This window comes from Phyllopteryx taeniolatus, chromosome 22 (genome assembly GCF_024500385.1).
Source record: "Phyllopteryx taeniolatus isolate TA_2022b chromosome 22, UOR_Ptae_1.2, whole genome shotgun sequence".
Taxonomy (NCBI): domain Eukaryota; kingdom Metazoa; phylum Chordata; class Actinopteri; order Syngnathiformes; family Syngnathidae; genus Phyllopteryx; species Phyllopteryx taeniolatus.
The window spans coordinates 1,988,068-2,007,887 of record NC_084523.1 but is presented as its reverse complement, the minus strand read 5'-3'; the positions used below and the strand labels follow the sequence as shown (position 1 = coordinate 2,007,887).

General features: G+C 47.2%; 1 protein-coding gene across 13 annotated transcripts in view; it reads right to left on the bottom strand.

The window, feature by feature from the left end:
• Nucleotides 1-1,204: 1,204 nt before the first annotated feature.
• Nucleotides 1,205-19,820, bottom strand: part of cald1a (caldesmon 1a) — a 156,473-nt gene continuing 137,857 nt past the window's right edge. For 6 of the 13 annotated variants that reach the window (XR_009786596.1, XR_009786594.1, XR_009786597.1 and 3 more), the window contains 13 exons: nucleotides 16,045-16,182; nucleotides 13,964-14,336; nucleotides 13,857-13,889; nucleotides 13,639-13,785; nucleotides 11,600-11,700; nucleotides 9,822-10,098; nucleotides 8,969-9,106; nucleotides 7,729-7,772; nucleotides 7,544-7,619; nucleotides 6,384-6,702; nucleotides 4,786-4,854; nucleotides 3,315-3,351; nucleotides 1,205-2,450 (listed from right to left, as the gene is read on the bottom strand). Coding sequence is in view for 1 of the 13 variants with exons in the window: in XM_061762500.1 (XP_061618484.1) it covers nucleotides 2,437-2,450; nucleotides 3,315-3,351; nucleotides 4,786-4,854; nucleotides 6,384-6,476; nucleotides 6,562-6,702; nucleotides 7,544-7,619; nucleotides 7,729-7,772; nucleotides 8,969-9,106; nucleotides 9,822-10,098; nucleotides 11,600-11,700; nucleotides 13,639-13,785; nucleotides 13,857-13,889; nucleotides 13,964-14,336; nucleotides 16,045-16,182 (1,681 nt within the window). In the remaining 12 variants the exon portion in view is untranslated. Of the gene's footprint in view, nucleotides 2,451-3,314; nucleotides 3,352-4,298; nucleotides 4,352-4,785; nucleotides 4,855-6,383; nucleotides 6,703-7,543; nucleotides 7,620-7,728; nucleotides 7,773-8,968; nucleotides 9,107-9,821; nucleotides 10,099-11,599; nucleotides 11,701-13,638; nucleotides 13,786-13,856; nucleotides 13,890-13,963; nucleotides 14,337-16,044; nucleotides 16,183-19,820 lie in introns of all 13 variants that reach the window. The other 7 variants (XR_009786586.1, XM_061762500.1, XR_009786587.1 and 4 more) reach the window with 7 other exon arrangements.

The window sequence follows — 19,820 nt, the reverse complement described above, 5'->3', positions numbered from 1 at the left end:
TCAATACAAAACACTAATAGAGGCAAACACAAATACGGCATTGCAACGTCATTGTGTACTGCCCTCAAGTGGCCAAAGTTGTGAACGGTTCCAGTTCAACGTTACCAAATTTGGACTGCATGTACTTTTTCTCTCGTCTGTGGTTCGATTTAGTTAGGGCTTTCAAACATATACAACAGCTGAGTGTTACTTTTCATTTGAAAACAGTACATTCCGCACTCATTTGTTTGCTTCACTAGTGGGTCCAAGCTGCGTCCAAGCGCTCCTGTCGGTTGATTCGTCGCTATCCAGTAGACGTGAGTGGGAATTAACATTCTTTTCATTTTGTCAACATTTATGAATGCAAAACAAAAAATACATAAATAAATAAAAGGATTCTTTCATTTCTGCATCACAAAATGGCTTCTTGGCAATCTTTCTTGCGGCTCAATGCTTGTTCTTACCTCCGAATCCTCTTGCTTCGTCTCATGATGTCATCTCAAATTGGAAATCATCATCGCGGCTACTCGCCTGCTATATCGACTTCATTCATCCCGCGCAGCTCGGAGGGCGAAACGATGCCAATTTTCAGTCTGTTCTTATGAATTGCCCATTTTCACAATCGGCTTGAGTCTTTTTTTTCTTTTTCAAATAATCGGGGTCTGTGAAAGCGCGCGCCGTCGCCGTGGACACTGCTGCTGACCCAACCCCGACGCAGAGCCAAGCTAAACGTTTGTCAATTTGGCACGCGTGGGGTTAAGAGCGCTGGACCTGGGAAAAGGCCCTAAGGAACCGCAAACGGGCGGCCCGCGGGGTCAGCCGAGGTCTGTGCGAATGATACCTGAAACAAAATACAAACGGTACGCTGTGACGTGTGGACGCACCAACGTTGACTCGGGCGATGTCTATTTACCCCGATAGCGCGACGGCGTTCCCTAATTTAATGACCGCGTGGGTTCATTTAGCTCGTAAAATGATGTTACTGGGCCCCCGACTGTTTTGTTGCGTCGTCCTTCCTTTAACTTTGATTTGTCGCGTTAATATTGCGCGCTAATCGTAGGCGTTTCTGGCCTGTTTTGAGGGTGTGCTGAACCTCAGCGTACGCTACCATTCAAAAAGGTCAATGAAGCAAAGAGGTGGGATCCACGGTTTGGTCGGTCGGATCTAGCCCCGGTCCGCGGATTTTCCGCGACGTCCCAATGACCCAAGAACCAAACCAAACGTGTCCGATCTCAAATGTCTTTATTTCCGTTGCTAGTTGACAGTGGTACAATGCTTTCAAAACATTCGTCCGCTCGGAAGCGTGCGTGACATTGGGAATGTTGTTCGCGGACACCGACGTAAGACGAGGCGCGTGTTGCGGCGTTACGTCGCTTTCGCAAACTTGCTGGTTAAGCGTGAAAATACAAAAGAAACATGGACAAAACATTCAAAAACAAACATTCAAACACATTCGGAAAGGAGAACATATTTTGGTCCTGCTCTTTTCGGAGGCCGTGGAATGTGATTGTCTGACTTCGGAGCGGGAACTGAAATCCATCCGAGCGATTTAAGACTGAGGAATCCTCGTTAAAAATCTTCTCGTCGCCGTCGTGAGGCCCGATAAAGTACGTAGCGGCTCGTCCTCTCGGGAGCGCCCTGATTTCTACTCGAGCGTGCGTAAAAGCCATACTTTCTTTTGATTTTCTTTTAAGTCAAAGGTCAAATGGCCGCTTTGCCTTTTTTCTTACCTTTACATATAAAAAGTTGGAAGGCATCACGTGCACCTGCTTTAAAGAGGAATGTCTGAAGCTACAAAAATCACAACATAAATAAGATCAGAAAAAGTCACAATGGCCTTTTGTATGACGACACTGTGTCGGTGGAATGTTCATGGATTCCCCAAAAATATTTAAAAAAGCAACAATAGAATTTTGTTGCGAGTATAAGTAAGGATGTTACATAAGATACCGTACGATGACCGTATACGCGCTAACGTACTGTACGTGACCCGGACCGTTGCCGCGATATTGTGAGACGTGATAAACGTGACTCCGGCTAAACTCTACAAGTGCTTATATTTCTATCTTCGTGTTGCAATAAAATCGTAAAATGCGTGAAGCTTTTGCTTTAAATATAAATTAAAAAGAGATGGAATGAAACTTTACGAGGGGGTGTCACCCTGGGAAAACTTAGGAATCTCCTCTCAACTTCACTGCAATTACATTTTACGATTTCGTCGTCGGAATATCCAATTTTCACAGCATTCGCTTTCTTTTACAAAGCAAATAACGTGCAAAGGCACCTAAAGTGGCCACCGTGGAAAAACCTAGTCATGTTTGTGTACAATGCTGAGATGTGTGTCCACCCCCCGCACACTTTTTGTTTCTTCCTTTTTCTCAGGGTCCCTCTTTGGGATTGTGGTCGATATTTGGTCGTCGAGCCCGAGGCTGGGATGGTCGCGGCTCCTCCTGGGCTTCAGTGGCCCGTACCTGGGGTGCGGAACGGACACGTCGAGGGTTACGACGAGTGGCCCAAACTTTGCGCGGAGGACAATGCGCCGCGATGTTGTACAAAACTGCAACTTCAAATAACCACCGCTTTCAAAACAAATACTACTTTTGCAAACACATTAGATAAGAATGAAAGTATCTCTCATTGTGCTTTTTACCTGCGTGTGGTTCCAGCTATCGTTGCGGTTACGATACATACGACTACTACCGTCGTTTCTCGTATATAATGCGCACCGGTGTATAATACGCAACCCCCAAAGTTCTGGAAAACCCTTCTACCTATGTAGAACGCATTTTTACATCGCATGATTTTGCTTCTACCCGCATGACCAAAACATCAAGTATTATCTGGATTTTGGACTTTATTTGAACACATAATACTTATACCAAAAAAACACACAATTGTGCTCATATGTTTGATTACCCATGCAGAATTCGGAAGATGTGTACAATTCTTTAAAGAAAACATGAAGGACCAGGCCAAACACATTCAATTTTATTTCAATGGGATTCAAATTCAACTGTCAAGCGTTTCAGAAAAGCATTATCATAAAACAAAAGAAAGAAATTAATAATGGTTGTTGTTCAGTCATCTGTCATATTCAAAATAAATAAATCAACACCAATATTTCACAAATTCCGCCTGGGTATGTTAACCTATGAGCACAACTATACATATATGCGGTCGTATGTACCCCCCTCGTATTGGAATCAAAGTGTACAGCTTTTTTTCATGTTCCCCTATACCCGTGTGTCATTTTTTGGGGGGGGAAATGCGCATTATACGCGACAAATTACGGTACGTTTATCCACGCCGACCGAATGTTCGCCGTGCCGACTCACCGTTGCTGACTGATTTGCTCTCGCCTCTTCCTGCCACCTGCCACACAAACGGGAGAATGAATGAGCCTTTATGGTTAAAGCCGTACCGATAAGCATTTTTTCGGGCAGAATCCAATTAGGATAACAGATGAATCGGTCCATTCCTTTCCAAAATAGGTAATGAATCAAATAAATAAGGATGTACAGGTAGAACGTTTGATTGTTTTACAATATTGCGTCCTTTACTATTTTTTTTACTCTACGACAAAGCTTTTATTTTACAAACAGCTTTTATATATTTTAATGTTTATAAAAAAAAGGCACGTTTTTGATCCTCTAAACATAGCTAACTTATCGCCCCATAAAATCGGCCGATTCGTCGTCGCGGTCGTCCGTCGAGTGAGCCCGTAAACCGGTCGTGCCGAGAAAGCCGACGGAGGAGGGAAATGCGACTCCGACGTGTACGCGAGTGGGACGGACGTCCGTTTTGCGACAGTACGATCGTGTCGGCTGACGTGTTTGCGAGCTGACGATAATAACCCCGACTGCGGCGGTGCCGATTGCCTGTATCGGAAGCGGATGTTGTCGACAATGGCTCCGTTGAGGTCATAAAAAGGTGAAGCGGAGCAGAGATTTCTGTGTGAAAGTGCCGTCGGTGAAGAATATGCGCTGTGCTTTTTTATTTCCACTTTGATGAGACCCGGTTTACGCTAAGGTGGAATCTCGTTGCTTTTGCGGGACGTTCGTGATTTATGGTGTTAAAGGAACTTCGTCTTTTAAAACAACTTTGTCTCTGTTGTATAAAATCAGCGTCTTCGTTTCCAATTCTTTGGAAAGTAACACAATGCTGAGTCATTAAACGTATTTCATTATTAATCCCACACGGGCGACTCATTTCCACAGAAATAACACTTCCTGTGTCCGACTGGTGAAGATAAAAACAGCAAACGATAGGGTGGAAGCAAAGTGCAAGACAGTTTGTGTTGTTGTTATCATTTGCTTTACCTCAGCGGGCTTTTTCCAGATTGTAATGGCGATATCGACTAGCTATGAAAGTTCTTTAAAGAGAAACACAAACAAACATATACACACACAGTAGATGTATTGACAGTATGTATGTATCAATCTGGACAATAACATGTTGCGCAATAACAATTACGGCTGATGTCATAATAATACAATTTGACAACTGTGCGACACATTATACTCTTACGTTAGGCCCGCCGCAAACACCGTTGTGTTTTAACGTTAATACTTAACTATATTTACAATTTCATATGCGCCATGTGGCTAAAAAGCAAAGCGCGGAGTCTCTGTCCATGCGCCTCGCGATTGGCTGACGAACGCTTCGGAATGCGGTGCGGCGGGATAGTCTCCGGCTCGTCGGTGGAATACAAACAAGATGGATGGGCTATTACGCTGGAACACATTAAACTACGCGGGTATACCTAATGTTTGGAGTCTGGACGAGACAGTTTCAAGTGAACCTTACCTTGGCCGGAGAGGAGCCTTTGTTTTCCCATAAACTCCTCTTGTTGGTCACGTCGACGGGCTTCAGGTCCTTGAAAGATAAACACGCGTCATAGGTGCCGAACGCGACGCGCGGCTTCGGGAAGACGAGAGGAAGGAAGTTTTGGCAGATAAGACGGCGCCGCTGTACTGTTTTGTTTAGATTTTTGGAATTCCCAATTGCACATTTTTGCTTCTTTTGAGCTCTGGTGTCCTGCTGATAATATTGCACATTCTCCAGTAGAACAGTCTTCATTTGGTTTTTCGTGCCCGTTTCCTTTCCGCCGTCGGGCGGAATCCTCGTACCTACCGAGACCGCCGCTTTTCAGGAAATTCAAAAAAACCCACCTCGGAGGCCGCTTCGCTCCATTTGGTATCGTACCTTACGTTGCTATCGTATACCTTCGCGCGGTGGCGTCCACGCAAATGCGCCCCAAATTTATGTTCGGTCGCAAATTTTAGATGCTCCAAAAAATTCATCATTTCAAATGGTGCCGACTGGCGTTTGCCGCATCGACCGAAGCGAACACCCGCGTCGCGTCTTCTTCCGAAACTCTTTTTCAAAGATGAGCTGACGACAAAAAACTGACCAAACACGTGTTTATAGGCGGAAATCGATCGCTCGCTCGCTCGCCGGGGCGACGAGTACCGGTTTGAGGAAATGTGGTCTTCCGTCGGCGGGCTCGTGCCCATTTTCCACCTAAGTGTTGGTGGGCCCAAAACTGGTTGGAAATCAAATACGTCGTCGTCTATTGTGGGGGAGTTTTTTTTCCGCGGACGTCGTTTTTAAGTCCATAACTAGAAGGAATACGTGCCAGAGGTCGTTGAACCGGGACAAAACCCGACTTTTAGTCAACGGTCCTGAGGCCCGAAGAGAGAGCCTTTTCATCGCCGCCTGGATTATTGGTATGCCCCCGTTTCTTTTCTCCCCACCACCCCCCAAAAAAAGACTATTTCAGGCTTACGATTATTACACAAATCGGCAGCGCCTGATAAAGACCAGAATGCCCGTTTTCAAATCACTGCTTTGTTTCTGGACACACGATCGCGGTGAGGTATCGTTCCCATTTCACGGCCTCCGCGTCTGTAGAAGAGGCCGTTTAAAGACGAGTGTGTGATTTTAAATGTGCTTAAAGCGCACGGGAGGGGTAAAACGACACATACAAACTATTATATGGTCTGTATCGCAGACATTCACGTATCACAGGCGGATCTGGAACGTATCCGCGATAAACGGTGGTTCGGCGTATGTCCGATAACCGCGTTTGCACAAATCTGCTGCGCGGCCAGCAGATGTCACCGAAAAGTAGCTGTTTTTTATTGACCGAGGCCTTCCTTTTAACTTGGCCTGCTCGTGCGGCATCTCGGCATGAGCTCCAGTATTGGATCTCATTAAGTCATAATGTGTGTGCGTATAATAATCACACGTGTATGCATACATTTCATTTTTTGAACTGTCGTAATAAATATATGACGTCGAGTATGACAGGAGCATCGATGGCGCCTACGGGTCGATATGAAGACGAATGCTAACCGGATGCCGATTTAGTTACGACGGGCGTTGCCGTGGAGACGACCTACCGATGGCCTCCCTGCCGCCGCCTTGCCGCTCTCGGGGGTTTTATTCAGCCAGTCGTTGATGCGGCCGGCCACGCCCGTCTTGATCACAGGCTGCTTCCTGCTTAGACGGAGGCGAAAGGTGGGGATGCGGCGCTGAAAACGGTGCCTCCCTTCCGCCGACGATGCGCCAACCCCTTACCTTGAAGGCGCTGCCGCCGCTTCCCGGCGAGCTGAACGCGTTGCCTTTCTCCCACATGCTCTTGATGTTTCGTATGCTGTCGGTCACCGCCGGGAGATCCGCGGCTCCCGGGCGAGGGGATCGGGACTCCTTGTTCTCTCTCTGCGGCGACAAAGTCGGCCGGGATGAATTCGGGCCGGCGGAGGCGGTGACAAATCCCTGCCTTCAAAGCGCGACGCTTCGCGAATCCAATCCAAAATATACTGACTCCAAAGGAATCCGAATGAGGAGTAGCTGAATCGCAGGATCGGCTGGAGGACGGGTGGGACGTTTCGGGGCGTTGAACGTGGGAACGTCAACTTTAAGGCTGGAATTCAATTCTCCACACTTTTTGGGAGGACCAAACGCAAACCGAACCGGCGCAAATACGCTCGGCGGCTGCGTCGTCGGGAGCGCCTTCCTGATCTGATGCGGTGTTTCCCGAGCCGCAAAATCTCACAAATACTGTAGACGCTACTTTTTATCTTTTTACAGGTTACGTGCTGTAATACCCTTCAAGTGCAGAAGCAGCTGTCAGCCACGGCTCTCGCTCACGCGCCAGCCCGTCGGGCCCCGTGTTTTTCTGGTATTTTTCGTGTTCAAATATGTCTGAACGTGACAAATATGTACTATTCTGTTGTATGAATGGAAATCGAGCCGACACGGACGAGACAGAGTTTACGATTAGCGTCAATGGAAAATCGGAATCAGGAAACGGATCGGAATCTGATCGCCGACGCCGCAGATGGGACGTACCCTTTGGCAACGTGTACGCGCTTGCGTCTGCCCCGACAACGCAAAGAGAAATAAACATCTCGTTTCTAACCTGACACAGACTTTCAAATGGAAACACGCACACATACCTGCAGTTGAAATCCGTTGGAAGTGAACCGGTGACAGTACGATCCAATGACAACGTGGTCCGTTAATCATGTAAAAATGGATACGCGTTTAAAAAGCTCACCTGAGCGGCCGAGGTGTACTGCTCCAGTCTGTTGTCGATCTTGGACACCACGGGAGAAGGGGACGTCTTTACTGTGCTGTTGTGGTGTGGGGCGGGATGAAATTCATTCTTTTAATTGGACGCCACCGCGAGATTTACAAGTGCAAATAAAAACTTGTTCGTCCATCTTAGGTGTTTTGTTTGACCTTTTCTGTGCTGACTTGTTGAGAAATTCAGCCCGCTCTCCAATCTGGGAAAAATAAAGACAAAAACAAAAGCTACCAATAAATATTCCAGTGGCGTTCTACACAATAATTGTGTTCTCACCTTATGTGAGCAATTCCGAATAGGGAACAGTCACGTGTTTTTAACCCTCAATAATCACAACGTAAATAGCGTTATATCTGGCTAATGAACGTTAAACACACATCCTCCTCTATGAGCGCAGTCTGCTGACCTGCGGTGCACAATGCAGCTGATTGTTCCCACTGACTGCACCGATGCTATGACACACACACACACGCCGCACGCACAGAAAAAACACAGCGAGCATTTCCCCACTGCTGCCTGTGGGAATCTCTGAGGATTGTTTATGATATACGGCGCGAGGCTAAGAAAGGACTCGTCCGCACGTAAAAAAAATGACTTCAAGGACACAAATTTGCACCCGAAGGGTCCCTGTCGTTCTCTTTGGCTTGGAATGGGCGACGAACGAATGTGGGAGTTCCCAAAATACTCCCCGACAGGAAATTCCCCATTCTCAGACGCATTTTTAACAGCTGCGGCCGTGCGAATGGCGTTACGCTAATCCTGTTAACCCTAATCGCTTTCCCGCATCCCCGCCAGCCAGGCGCTCCTGGCGTCCCCGCGATGCGCGGCTGCGCGTTATCTGCCGCGCGCCGACCGCGGCTTGTGCCGTTTAAAAGCCGATAATGTGTGCCGACCCTGCCGGGACTCTCTTTATTCCGCTGGGAGGTGACAGCAAGATAGGGATACGTATTCTTTTCGCTTTTAAATAGTGGCCATACGTAAGCAATGTTCCGTATGAAACTTATTCGTTGGACCTTAAAACAACATTTTCTGAACTTGATTGGCTTGTGAAAGGAGTAACTCGTGTTTTTGTTTCACCTACTTCAGTGTTTTCCTAACATTTATTTACCCAAGGCACATATTTAGCATTACAAAAAGGGGTGTACTGGAACGTATGGCCTCAGCTACCGAACGAACAGCTAAAACTAACAGCTGTTCCTTACTGTTAGTTCGATGCTCAGTCGGTCGGCCAATTAACGCATCTACCGCCGGACCGGATGAACTACAAAATGAATAGCATTATGCATGGGCTCACGAAACTATTATTATTCATCTGCGCGTGATTCAGAAGGTGTACTGTCGTGTTTTGGCGGGAATGCGAGCGTACGGACTGAAACGGGCGGGAAACCCACTGACCTTGAGGGAAGAGCCGCGAGGGCTGACGCACTTGAAGGGTTTTCCTTCGCCGTCCGTCGGGTCCTCCACCTTCTGCCTCTTCTCGGCCGCCTCTGCTCTCCTCCTCTCGATCTCCTCTTTCATCTTCCTCTTTTCCTCCTGAGCGACACACGCGTCTTATTCGCGGACCGAATACGAAATGGTTTATGTGCTTTTGTTTTAAGTCTCGACTTTACAGTGACGAATAAACACCTTGAAGCGACATGCTTTGCAGGTGCTAAAGAATACTTTGGAACGCGTTGTAATAACTTCAAATGTGTTTAACTCTCTCTCTATATCCTACATTTTCACCTATTGCGGCTGAGTCTGGAACGTACTGTACAGTGAGAGCGGGCCATGGATAAAGTGCACACCGCAAAGTGCCCTTGCAAAGTATTAGCGTATGAACCGTTTGTACGTGTACTCGTAGAAAGCGTCGGCGCTCGGCGGCACGTCGGCCGTCTCCGAGCGGCCTTGTCTCGTTTAATTAGGCTCCGTCTATCCGCGGGCCCTCTTTTAATTACAAATCAAAAGGCCTGATTAAAATGACACAAGACGACGAGGATAAGGCGTGCTGGTGGTCGGGGGGGGGGGGGGGGGGGGGGCGTACGCGGACGATGCGCAGCTGTGTGAGTAGGACACCGAGCAACGATGATGGCAAACATCTAACTAAATTAGGAATATAATAAACTGCGGTAAACTATAATGACAACAAGTTATCAAAATGATGCGGTTACAAAGATAATCACGCTCTCTAATGAGACTCGATCACCGTATTTCATGTCAAAACAAAACTATAATATCGGAGTGACAGTGCCGATGGGATTTGCTGTACCTCCTCTCTGGCTTTCCTCTCAGCCTCGTCCTGCTTCCTCTGCCTCTCCTCCTCCTCCGTCACCTTCCTCCTCTCCTCTCTCTTCCTCTTCAGCTCCTCCAGCTGGGCCTCGGCCTCCTGCTGCTTCTGCCGCATGCGCTCCGACTCCTCGCTCTCGGCGTCGTCGCGGCGGCGCTTCAGCTCCTCCGGCTTGCGCTCGGCCTCCGAGCGGGCGCCGTCGTCGTCGTCGTCCTGCGCGTCGTCGGCCGACGCCTCGGGGGAGCGCGCGCCGCCTCCGCTGCGGAGATGGAGGCGCCGACAAGTTTGACACCCGATACGATCGGAATATTTCAACGCGCGCTTAAGGGATTTGGCGCTTTCACGGCGGACGTGTGCACACGACACCTCTCCAGATAACGTTACGGCTCGTCTTAAGTTTCCAGCTTTTCTCCACGACTCATCTACTTAAAATCTGATTGAAATATGCCTTTCTATTATTTCGTTCATACCCGTGGCAACGCGAGCATGCTTAAATAACAGCTTGAACGGCAAACACCTGCAATTTCAGATTAAAGTGTGAGTCTTCTTTTTTTTTTTTTCATCCGGTGAACTGACCTTTATGGAGAATATTGCAGCGGCGCTTTCCCACAACTGATACGAGTCGCATTAATCATGCACTGCAGTATCTGCTTTTCACCGTCACCATTTCCCACTGTATTAAATATCACTGTTGTTTTTCTGTGCACTGGGGCCAGTTGCATGTTACGCATATTTAATCGAGAGAAGTTATTTTGATCCGTGCCAAAGATGAGGGTCGCAGAGGTGTGCCACTGATTTCCAACACAACAAAAAGTATTTAAAAAGTACTGTATCTGAATAATACACATTGTCCCCCCCCCCCCCCCCCCCCCGAAAATTATATACTTTTATACCCTTCTCAATTTTTTCCCCCCAGATTTGTTTAACTCTCCTGTTACTTTAATGGTTAACTTTTTTCTTTTTTTCCAGTTTAAAGAATGCCATTCACTAGCAACTAAAAGGCATTTTGTGTGTTAGAATGTGCTCAAAGTCAAACAACAGTGCGCAGGGTGCGTTTTGGAGGAAGGTCAATAGAGATAGACCAACTGGAATGCAGATTTGCACATAGCGCAAAAAAATTAACTAAGAAGGCCAAAAGGAAAATGTGTGTTGCGTAACAGGCGGTGCGCATGTCCAACGTTTGTGAAGCTTCATGAAATTGGTTAAAAACCTTTAATACAATTATTGGAATTTTGATCAATCTTTTTCGTTTGTCTAGGGCAGGGGTGTCAAACTCATTTTCGTCACGGGCCACATCGCAGTTACGACTTCCCTCGGAGGGCCGTACGACTGTGGACCCGTATGAATGAAAGATTACCTCGTACGCTGTAATTACAGTATACACAACACATTGATGAATAACCGCTTTTCAAATCAGAAGCCTATAAAAACATGTTTTTCAACAATTACATTTCTTTTCAAAGGGGGATTGGTAACAAAGAAACGCTTGCAAATATCTCCGTGGTATTACACCGAACACAATTAGCCATTTGGATTTGCTTTCGCGGGCCACATCAAATGATGGGGCCGGCCGGATCTGGCCCCCGGGCCACCGGTTTGACACCTGCGGACTAGGGCGTGCAGTTACTTCAGATCATGTCAAATTTATTTGAGCACACCCTCATGTAAATATGATGTTTACTTTCAACTGGGTCAATGTTGATGAATATTTGGAATGCGGAAACGAAGACTCCAAAGGAGGTGACGTCACATGTGCGTACCTGAGCGTCCTCTCGGGTTTCCTGTGCTGTTTGGGAATAGCGTCCTCCTCTTCCTCATCATCATCATCATCATCATGCAGCCCTCCGTTCTGCTTCCTCTGCTGCACCGACACGCACGCAAACAATCGCATCACAAACATCACATTGCACGCTGTGAGCTCCAGGAACATTCGTGACATTTACTACAAAATATATTGGGGTTTGGGAGTTTTGCGCGTCTACAATAATCTTTGCGACATCGTTTGTCTGTATGCATCTGCAATATAATGCAGTCGTCGCTGTGCTAAATCACGATAGTTACGCCTTTGTGGCGGCCTGAGCGCTAATGAGTGGGACTGCTGTAGTCTTTGTAAAGGCAGACATCATTAGAGGGTGCAAGTCTATTTCATGAAACGCCCAGCGTATGTAGCAAATGAGAGTATTTGAAGCAAAAGTCACTGTAATGTAATAGAGCTCACGTTGGTGGAAGACATGCAAAAAAATAAGTGTATATATATATATATATATATATATAGAAATGACAGCAGTGACTGCTCTGCGAGGCTTAGCATTAACCTCACAGCTACACTTCAAAACACGCGAGGCTCACTTTTCAGCGGTGCGGACCACAGTGACGACACGAGCCATCTGGCTAATTTCAGCATTTTGGTACAGCGCTGAACAACGTATAACACAGTGAACCCCCGTTTATTGCTGGAAAGCGCTCCAGACCCACCCACGATGAGTGAAAAATCCACACGACGACTAATGGAAATAACTGCTATGATTCCATTACACAAAAGCTGTGAAGCAAAAGCTCTGCCTCAAAGCTTCACAGGGATCGTTTTTCCACACCGATTAAAGGTGCCGTATTTTGGCTATTTACACCTCCGTAGAGTGACTCGCTAACATGGACTTAGTATAAAAGTGTCCACTTCCTAAAAAAATAATAAAAAAAACACTGTGGTTTTGTCATTCGTGTTCAAAAAAAGCCCCTCTGACAGCGACTTCTGTTTGACCCGGTTTTGTATCCGTTTTATCCATATTTGGCTAAGACCGCCCCCTTCCTCTGATCGGTTGCCTCCGTGCAGAAGACCCACTCGCGAGAGCGCACGCGTTTGTTTTGACGACAGCGCTGGCTCGTGAGCGGAGAGGTAGGCGCAGAGCTTCGCTACTGAATTCCAATGACCTGATTTCAGGCCTCTCGCCAGAAAAACGTCTGGAATTCAGGAATGCGTGATCGATGTTAATCCGTAGGTTGACTGACACGCACCGTAGTGAAAGGTCGGATTGGTCAAATCTGGCCACCTTTACTACCTCTCTCTCCGTGTACAAATAAATTGGCGGGATGGCAGCGAACCAGGATCATAACGCAAATGTGCACGACGACGACCGAGACGAGGGAACGCAAATAGTCACGGTTATTGTCAGTCCTCGATGTATGCGAAACATCCAGAGGGACGATATTACTTTTCCAAGACGCCGCTGTCACAAAAAAACAATACCCAATATAAAACGTAAATATCGAAGTCGCGTTAGATGTCAGCTAATTCAATATAGCCTACCGTCGCTCATTAAAACTCATCGTAATGCCACCGGTGCGCCTTCAATAGCTTTATGGATCAAACGGTAACAAAAACTCAGAATTACCACATTCATACTACATGAGCTGCCGATGACTCGTTCTAACCCGTTAGCCGGTTAATAGCCTCTTCCGCACATTTTAAACACAGTTCAACTTATTAAAACACACTTTCAAGTATTTCTTCGTGCCTGTTATCACTCTCTTGTTTACACAGTTAGAGGCGACGTGCGCTTGTGTCGAGCTGTTGATGTCACTACCGGCTAGAGTTTACAGCAAAAATGACTCCGAAAATAAAAGACAATTCAACCTGTACGCGTAACGAACGTTGGCTTAAAATTGTGCGACGAAGCGCCAATTAGCGGGGGTTCGCTCTACTATTTCATGTGTTTGAATCTCTGAGTGAGATTGGCTTGTCCCTGAGTGACTTTGCGTGCTTGTGCCGGACACGCGCAGGTACCTGATTCTCCTCACACACCTCATTGTCGCCATCGCTGTCATTTCTCTGTATCTTACGCGCTCTGACGTCTATAAAAGCGCCCTGGGGTGCCCCGTCGGCCGCTACTTCTGCTGCCTCGGCCTGATTTCTACTGACTACTGAATAACTTCCTTCCTCTGCACGCTCCTATGAAAAAGGGCCATTAACACACTTGTGTGACTAGGAAACATACAGGAACTCCCGTTGCGTGTGCGTACCTGCTTTTCTATGTTGGGTTCGTCACTTGATTCCTAGCAAAACATCATCGCACGGCTAGTTATTGAAGTCAAATCCTTACAAAAGACTCAATCAACAGATGACTCGCCTCTTCTCTTAGGTAAGATCTGCTTGGCTTCTCCTCCATCACTTTCTCCTCCTCAGGAGCGACCTCCTCTTCCTCTCTGGCCACCTCGGGCTCCTTCTCCTCTCTCCTCGAGCTGTACGTTTTCTCCCGACACCAAGAGGAAGGCTTCTGCTCCTCCTCCTCCTCCTCCTCCTCCCCCCGCGCCGTTTCGCTCTTCTCCCCGCTGCCGCCGTCGTAGCCTTCTGTCTCGTCCGACTGCTGCTGTCGCTCCAGCGCCTCCTTCAGACGACGCTGCCTGCGCTCCTCGCGCTTGGCCATGCGGTCCAGCAGCGCTTGGTCCTCTTCCTCGCCGCACCCGCCGAAAGAGTGGCTGGCTGAGACGCTTTCTGTCACGCTGTCGGGAGACAAAATACAAGAACTTGAGGCGCGAGGAAGAGGGCGAGACGGTGTCCGTGCCGTACCGCGACATTCCGGCCAGCGCCCAAGTCTACTCGGCGATGAGATGTAGCGCAGAAGGTGCCCGACTAAGCTCCAGTAATAATTGCTCCCACAGAGCAGATAAGAATCAATGCCCTTGAGTATTGCTTTATGCTTTTTGGATGTGTCGCTGTGTCTTTGCCGTTTTAGATTTATTGTCACATCTATGCTAAGTTACGTTAGCCCGTCTTAGCGTTAAGATGGCAGACTTTGGTTACACGAAATTCAACTTGATAAACGGGGGTTTGCCGTATTCACCATAATCATCTTCCTGGTAAAATAAAAATAAGGGGAGGAGAAGATGCCTCCTGTTTGACAGCTAACTGGACAAGCGTCACTTCCCCATTGTTTTTGCAGTCTTTAAAGATGGAGCAAGCGACTTGATCCTTTCTGAATGGAAACACTGATAATCGGGCTTAATTGGAGCATTTTCAGCAAATCGTTACATCCGTGGTCGACGCAGCTTTTTCTATTTGTTCTTCGACTACTGTTTTCTTTTCCGGCGGCCTTGATGCCCTGTGCTGCTCCTCGTGGGTTAATCTTCTTTCTGCACCACAAATCTGGTTTGGAGGAAAAGACTCACGATTGCCGGTGGAGGTCTGTGTGTGTGTGGAGTGCCGTGCTGAGTACGCCGCACGCGATAAGAGCAGTAAGCGCACGCTTGTCTTGTCACGCGTGGGGTCTTGGTTGAGATCTTCAAAATTGCTATGTGCGCACCTCGCTCTAGCACCTCAAATAACAGCTTTTTTTCAAACAAAATAAAGGCCTTTGACAAAGTACTTGTCCACAGGTTGATGCTGAGTGCTGCTAAAGAAATCAAAGTCCGGAGAGCCGGGAGCAGACATTTCTGTGGTGTGGACCTGTCCGTTCCAGCCAAACGCTGACGACGTGGCTCCGTTGACGGGTCCTCACCGCAGAAAACGCTTGAAAATAAAACTACGGGTCGGGTCGAAAATACATTTGAAGTAGAAAAGTTGGATTGAAGAACGGAAAGGATGAATAGCTATTTTCTCTGAGATAGCAGCGGACTCGCCCAACAATCGGCCGTCGCGTCTTTTGAGACGACTTAACGAACTAACTAACCTCCGGTCAATTGTTCGCATTAAGCAGAGACATTGTACTTAACCGTAAATTAGCATCAACTGACAAATTGGTGTTCAGATATACTACGTTTAATTCTATTTCGTTGTATGTGTAGGTTTTACGGTAAGCTCAACTGGGAGTGACAAGGGGCTAGAAGCAAGCACGCTTTGCCGCTTATTTGGAGAACAAGCGCTAAGGAACACCTCCAAAATGACTTTTAATAAGGTCAAGTGTGTTTTAATATATTGAAATTGTGCGTGAGTGGAAGACTGTATATATTTTCCGTATATGGTTTCTCTATTGCAGATTTTCCCCGATAGTCGGGAAGGTACTGACTGAATTCTTTAGTCTGACAAGTCTTCCTCACGCGAGAGGGACTCCCTTAGATTATTTAGAGATGAGGTACAACCTCAGTCGCTGCACAGGATTGTATGACAGTGATAGCTCCTCTGCTTCTGCAGAAAAAAAAACAACACCAGCCCATCTGCTTCTCCTGCTACCTGTTTATGCCGTGTTTTTGTACTACTGTTGTACTTGCTCACCTGTGGCAGTTGGTCGTGACCTGACTGTCGGGCTGCCCGGTGGAGTCGTCGTTCTCCCTGGCCCTCAGCCTCTCCTGGCGGGCCCGGCGCCTCCTCTCGCGGGCGGCCTCCTCCTCGTCGTCGTCGTTCCTTAACAACCTGGCAGAGGAGATGAAGACGAAGCGGTGAAGAGACCGGGAGCTATAACGCTTGGGCCTATAAACTTAACCTGTGGACCGTATTTAAAGCGCAAACAAATCATTACTTAGGTGAACAAATTATAAGACTCGTCTCAAATTAATAAATCTATCCTTATTGGAACTTGACTCCTAGAAGAAAAAAAGGATTTCTTTGATAATCACCTTTTAAAAAGAAGCATCGGGTTTCGATGTTGAAATGAGTCGAGAAGCTGCACTACAACTGAAAAGTTGTGCTTTGCTGCCATCTTGTAGTAAACCTTTTTTGGGGGTGGGCGTCAATCACTCGGCTATTTTAGCCTTTTGCTTCAGGGTTTGGTAACTATCCAAATAGCTCGGGTTTACTGTACGCATATGCTAAGGTGCTAAGGAACCGAGCCGGATCGTGAGCAGCGGAAATCCGTGGCTACCTGATGCCCGTTAAAAGTTGCGTTGGAAAACAAATTCAATAAAAACAAACAAACAGAGGAGTAAATGCAGTCGCAGTGGAGACTTTACTGGCGGACTAATGTCAATCTTCTTTTATTGGGAAACAGAAACACAAAACTGAAACAAGTGAGTCAAGGGTTCAATGTTCACACATTCTCCTCGACGGAAGATATCACACGCGCTCAACATCCCGACACATTCGACAGTAAAGTGCTGTTTTTCCCGCCGCGTGACATCCGCAAAGTTGGCTCCGTGCTTGACCTGCGTCGCTCCGCCTGACCTTTCCGATACCTGACATCACACGAGCGCCTTTGAGGTCGGGCGTCCGAGCGTGCCGTTACATGTTAATCGCGACACGTGTGGTGAACCGCCCCGAAGCCGCTTTGGGTTTACGTGAGGTTTTGCGGCTCCTCGACAACAGCTTCCCGTCCTCGTCCTTCGCTACCCGCCTCCCCCCCGTCTCTTTCCCCTCGCGATGAGGAATGTTGTCAAAACAGAGCGGATGAGTCCGACGCCCGAGCGTGACCCTCGCGTCAGCCGGGCAATGATTAACCTTCTACAAGGAAATAGTATTGGCTCACATTACAGTACAGTGTTCCCTTGTTATATATACAATATATGTTTTTCCAAACAATTCAGTGTACCGGTATGCATTTGTGAATTGTTGGATGAGCTGTTTGTGTGTTATGCTGCTCCGTGTGTGTTAAAGGTAGCGGTTGTCTTAAGCTTTAGAATTACTATGTTATTTCCATGAACAAATCAATGAATCCCTTTGCATTATGTGAGCATTAATTCACATTTTGGTGTTTGAAGAACATTTTTTCTTCCTTTAGGTGTTCAGTTTTACAGTCAATTTCATCCAGGAGTGACAAACAGCTTGAAGCAAGCACGCTCGGCCTCTGACAATTGCGCAATTGAGGAGAAGCGCTAAAGAATACTTTCAAAAGTGTCTTTTAATAACTCCGTGTGTGTTTTAATAAGTTTAAATGTGTTTCAAGTGTGTGAGGGGTAAAAATCACAATAAAACTGCGCTTTTGTGGTCTCCACATCGCGGATTTGGTCTCCCTTGCGAAAAACAACGATTCGCTGTACACCTAAACTAACCGTGCTTTATGCAGTGGGGCAAAAGATGTAATCCCTCAAAGTACAAAGAACAATTAAAATTCCACTTGAATATGTCGTCTCGACACGCGCAAAAATGTGACAACATGACTGCCTGAACTCCCGCAGGACTGCGCTGTCCCAGAAAACGGCAGCAAATGTCATGAGAAAGACATGGCGGCAACAGCTAAAAATGGAATGAAAGAGTACTTGGCGGCAGGCGGCGACATTCCCAGGGTTCAAGATTCCTCGGTAGGAGAAGAGAACAAACTTCTAAAAGCTGAATTAGCATTCCTGTCAATCACGGCGCGCACACCGCACACGCGCGCGCGCGCGACGAAAGCCCTGCTTTAATATCCCTTTTTCCTTACTTAGGCCCCAAACTCCATCAGCATTCTGCCAGAGTCTCTTAGAAGGAGAAGCATAGGAGAAGAGAGCACGCGAGAGAAATGAAAAATGAGAAAGGTTAGAGGTGAACATGATAATAACGGAAAAGAGAATAATCTGCCGATTTCATCGTAGGCGACGCCCTTGCCTGCGCGGCGTCATGCGTTTTAAGCCCACGCCGTTAATGAAACGACATGCAGGGTGCTAAAAAGGAATGTGATCCTCCTATTGCGTTGTTTCTTTCCTCGCGCTTTTGCGTGGTCGAGCCAGCCCAAGTTACACATGGCGTCGAGCGTGAGAGCGCCTGTTAGGCGCAAGTATGTCTAAATATTTTCCTTACAGCATAGCATCGCAGTTATGCGAGCAAAACCCATTTGGGGGGAAAAGCCCAGGAGATAAGACTTTTTCACCCCTACTTGGTAAGAGAGGAAAAAGTGAAAATGCAAGCGGCTGTGGAGCAGAAGGGAGGGATGACGAGGGGGAGGCGGAGGGGGCGGGGATTGGGCTGTCAGAAATGCTGGCCCATTCCCACGCTGGATTCCCTGGACTATTTCCTTTCCCCGTGCCGGCCCAAAGAACCGCAACCACGCTGCCGACTCAATCGCCCACCCTACTCTGATAGAAATCCCCTAAATCCCCTTATTGAATTCATTACCTCCAGCAGGGAGGTTTGATTTCATCACCGCGTGTTTGTTAGTAAGCGGGATTGCACAAAAACAATTGAAACGCAATTACATTTTGGAGTGGATGCTGATACATTTTTGCATACCGATGTCTTTTTCTTTCATTTATCAGTGACAAACATGTGAATTTCTATTACGCTATTTAGGCGTACGCAATAGGTGGACATCTCTGAACCTGCGCTGGGGAGTAACGTATTACATGTAACGACGTTACACAAACGCGAGCGAAGAGTAACGTTAAGCTTGCGTAACGGCAAAAGGCCGCCGCGAAGCGTGGAAGTAGCACCGTCGCTACAATATCAACCGTCCTCCTAACGCCGACGCTTGCGATCGGCTCTCTCTGGTCACGTGCCGTTGTACTCGATCCACTTGTCGATGCTACAGCTACAGTTGTGAATAGTCTCAAGCGCTACGAGGACTTCAAATGTGAAAACGGCTCAATTGAGAAGGTTCGTTCAAAACTAACAAAAGTCGTTCAAATGTAATTAGTTCTCTTCATTTGACAACGTCGTTGAAATCGTTACACACAGGGTAACTTGCGATGGTAACAACAACATTTTCAAAGTCATCTTCCCAACAGTGATTAAGGCGTCTTTTCATCTTGGCGGAGGTCTGCAGTTATTACTACTGACATCTTGCGCTTCCCAATTCATTTTTTTCACTTCCTGTAAGAACTAAATCTGACCATATTTGGAAGAGCTCCAAATGGCCAGGGTCATTCACAGAGGATGGGTGTTATTTCCTCAGCCCTTCCTGGATCGCACAGGTGGAAGGGCAGCAGTGTGGTGAAACAAGAGGAAAAGGATGAGGAGAAGTAGAGGAAGAGGAAAGGAGTGGTGTGACATGGGCGTGTGTGAAAGAAAGGGAAGGGCCGGAGATTAAAATGGAAGCGTGAGATCACAAGCTAAAGGGGGGAGTTGAGATGAGGAACATTGGGAGGGAAAAGGAGATAAAAGAGGAGAGGACAATGAGAGTGGCAGAAGGAGTAATGGAAGTTGCA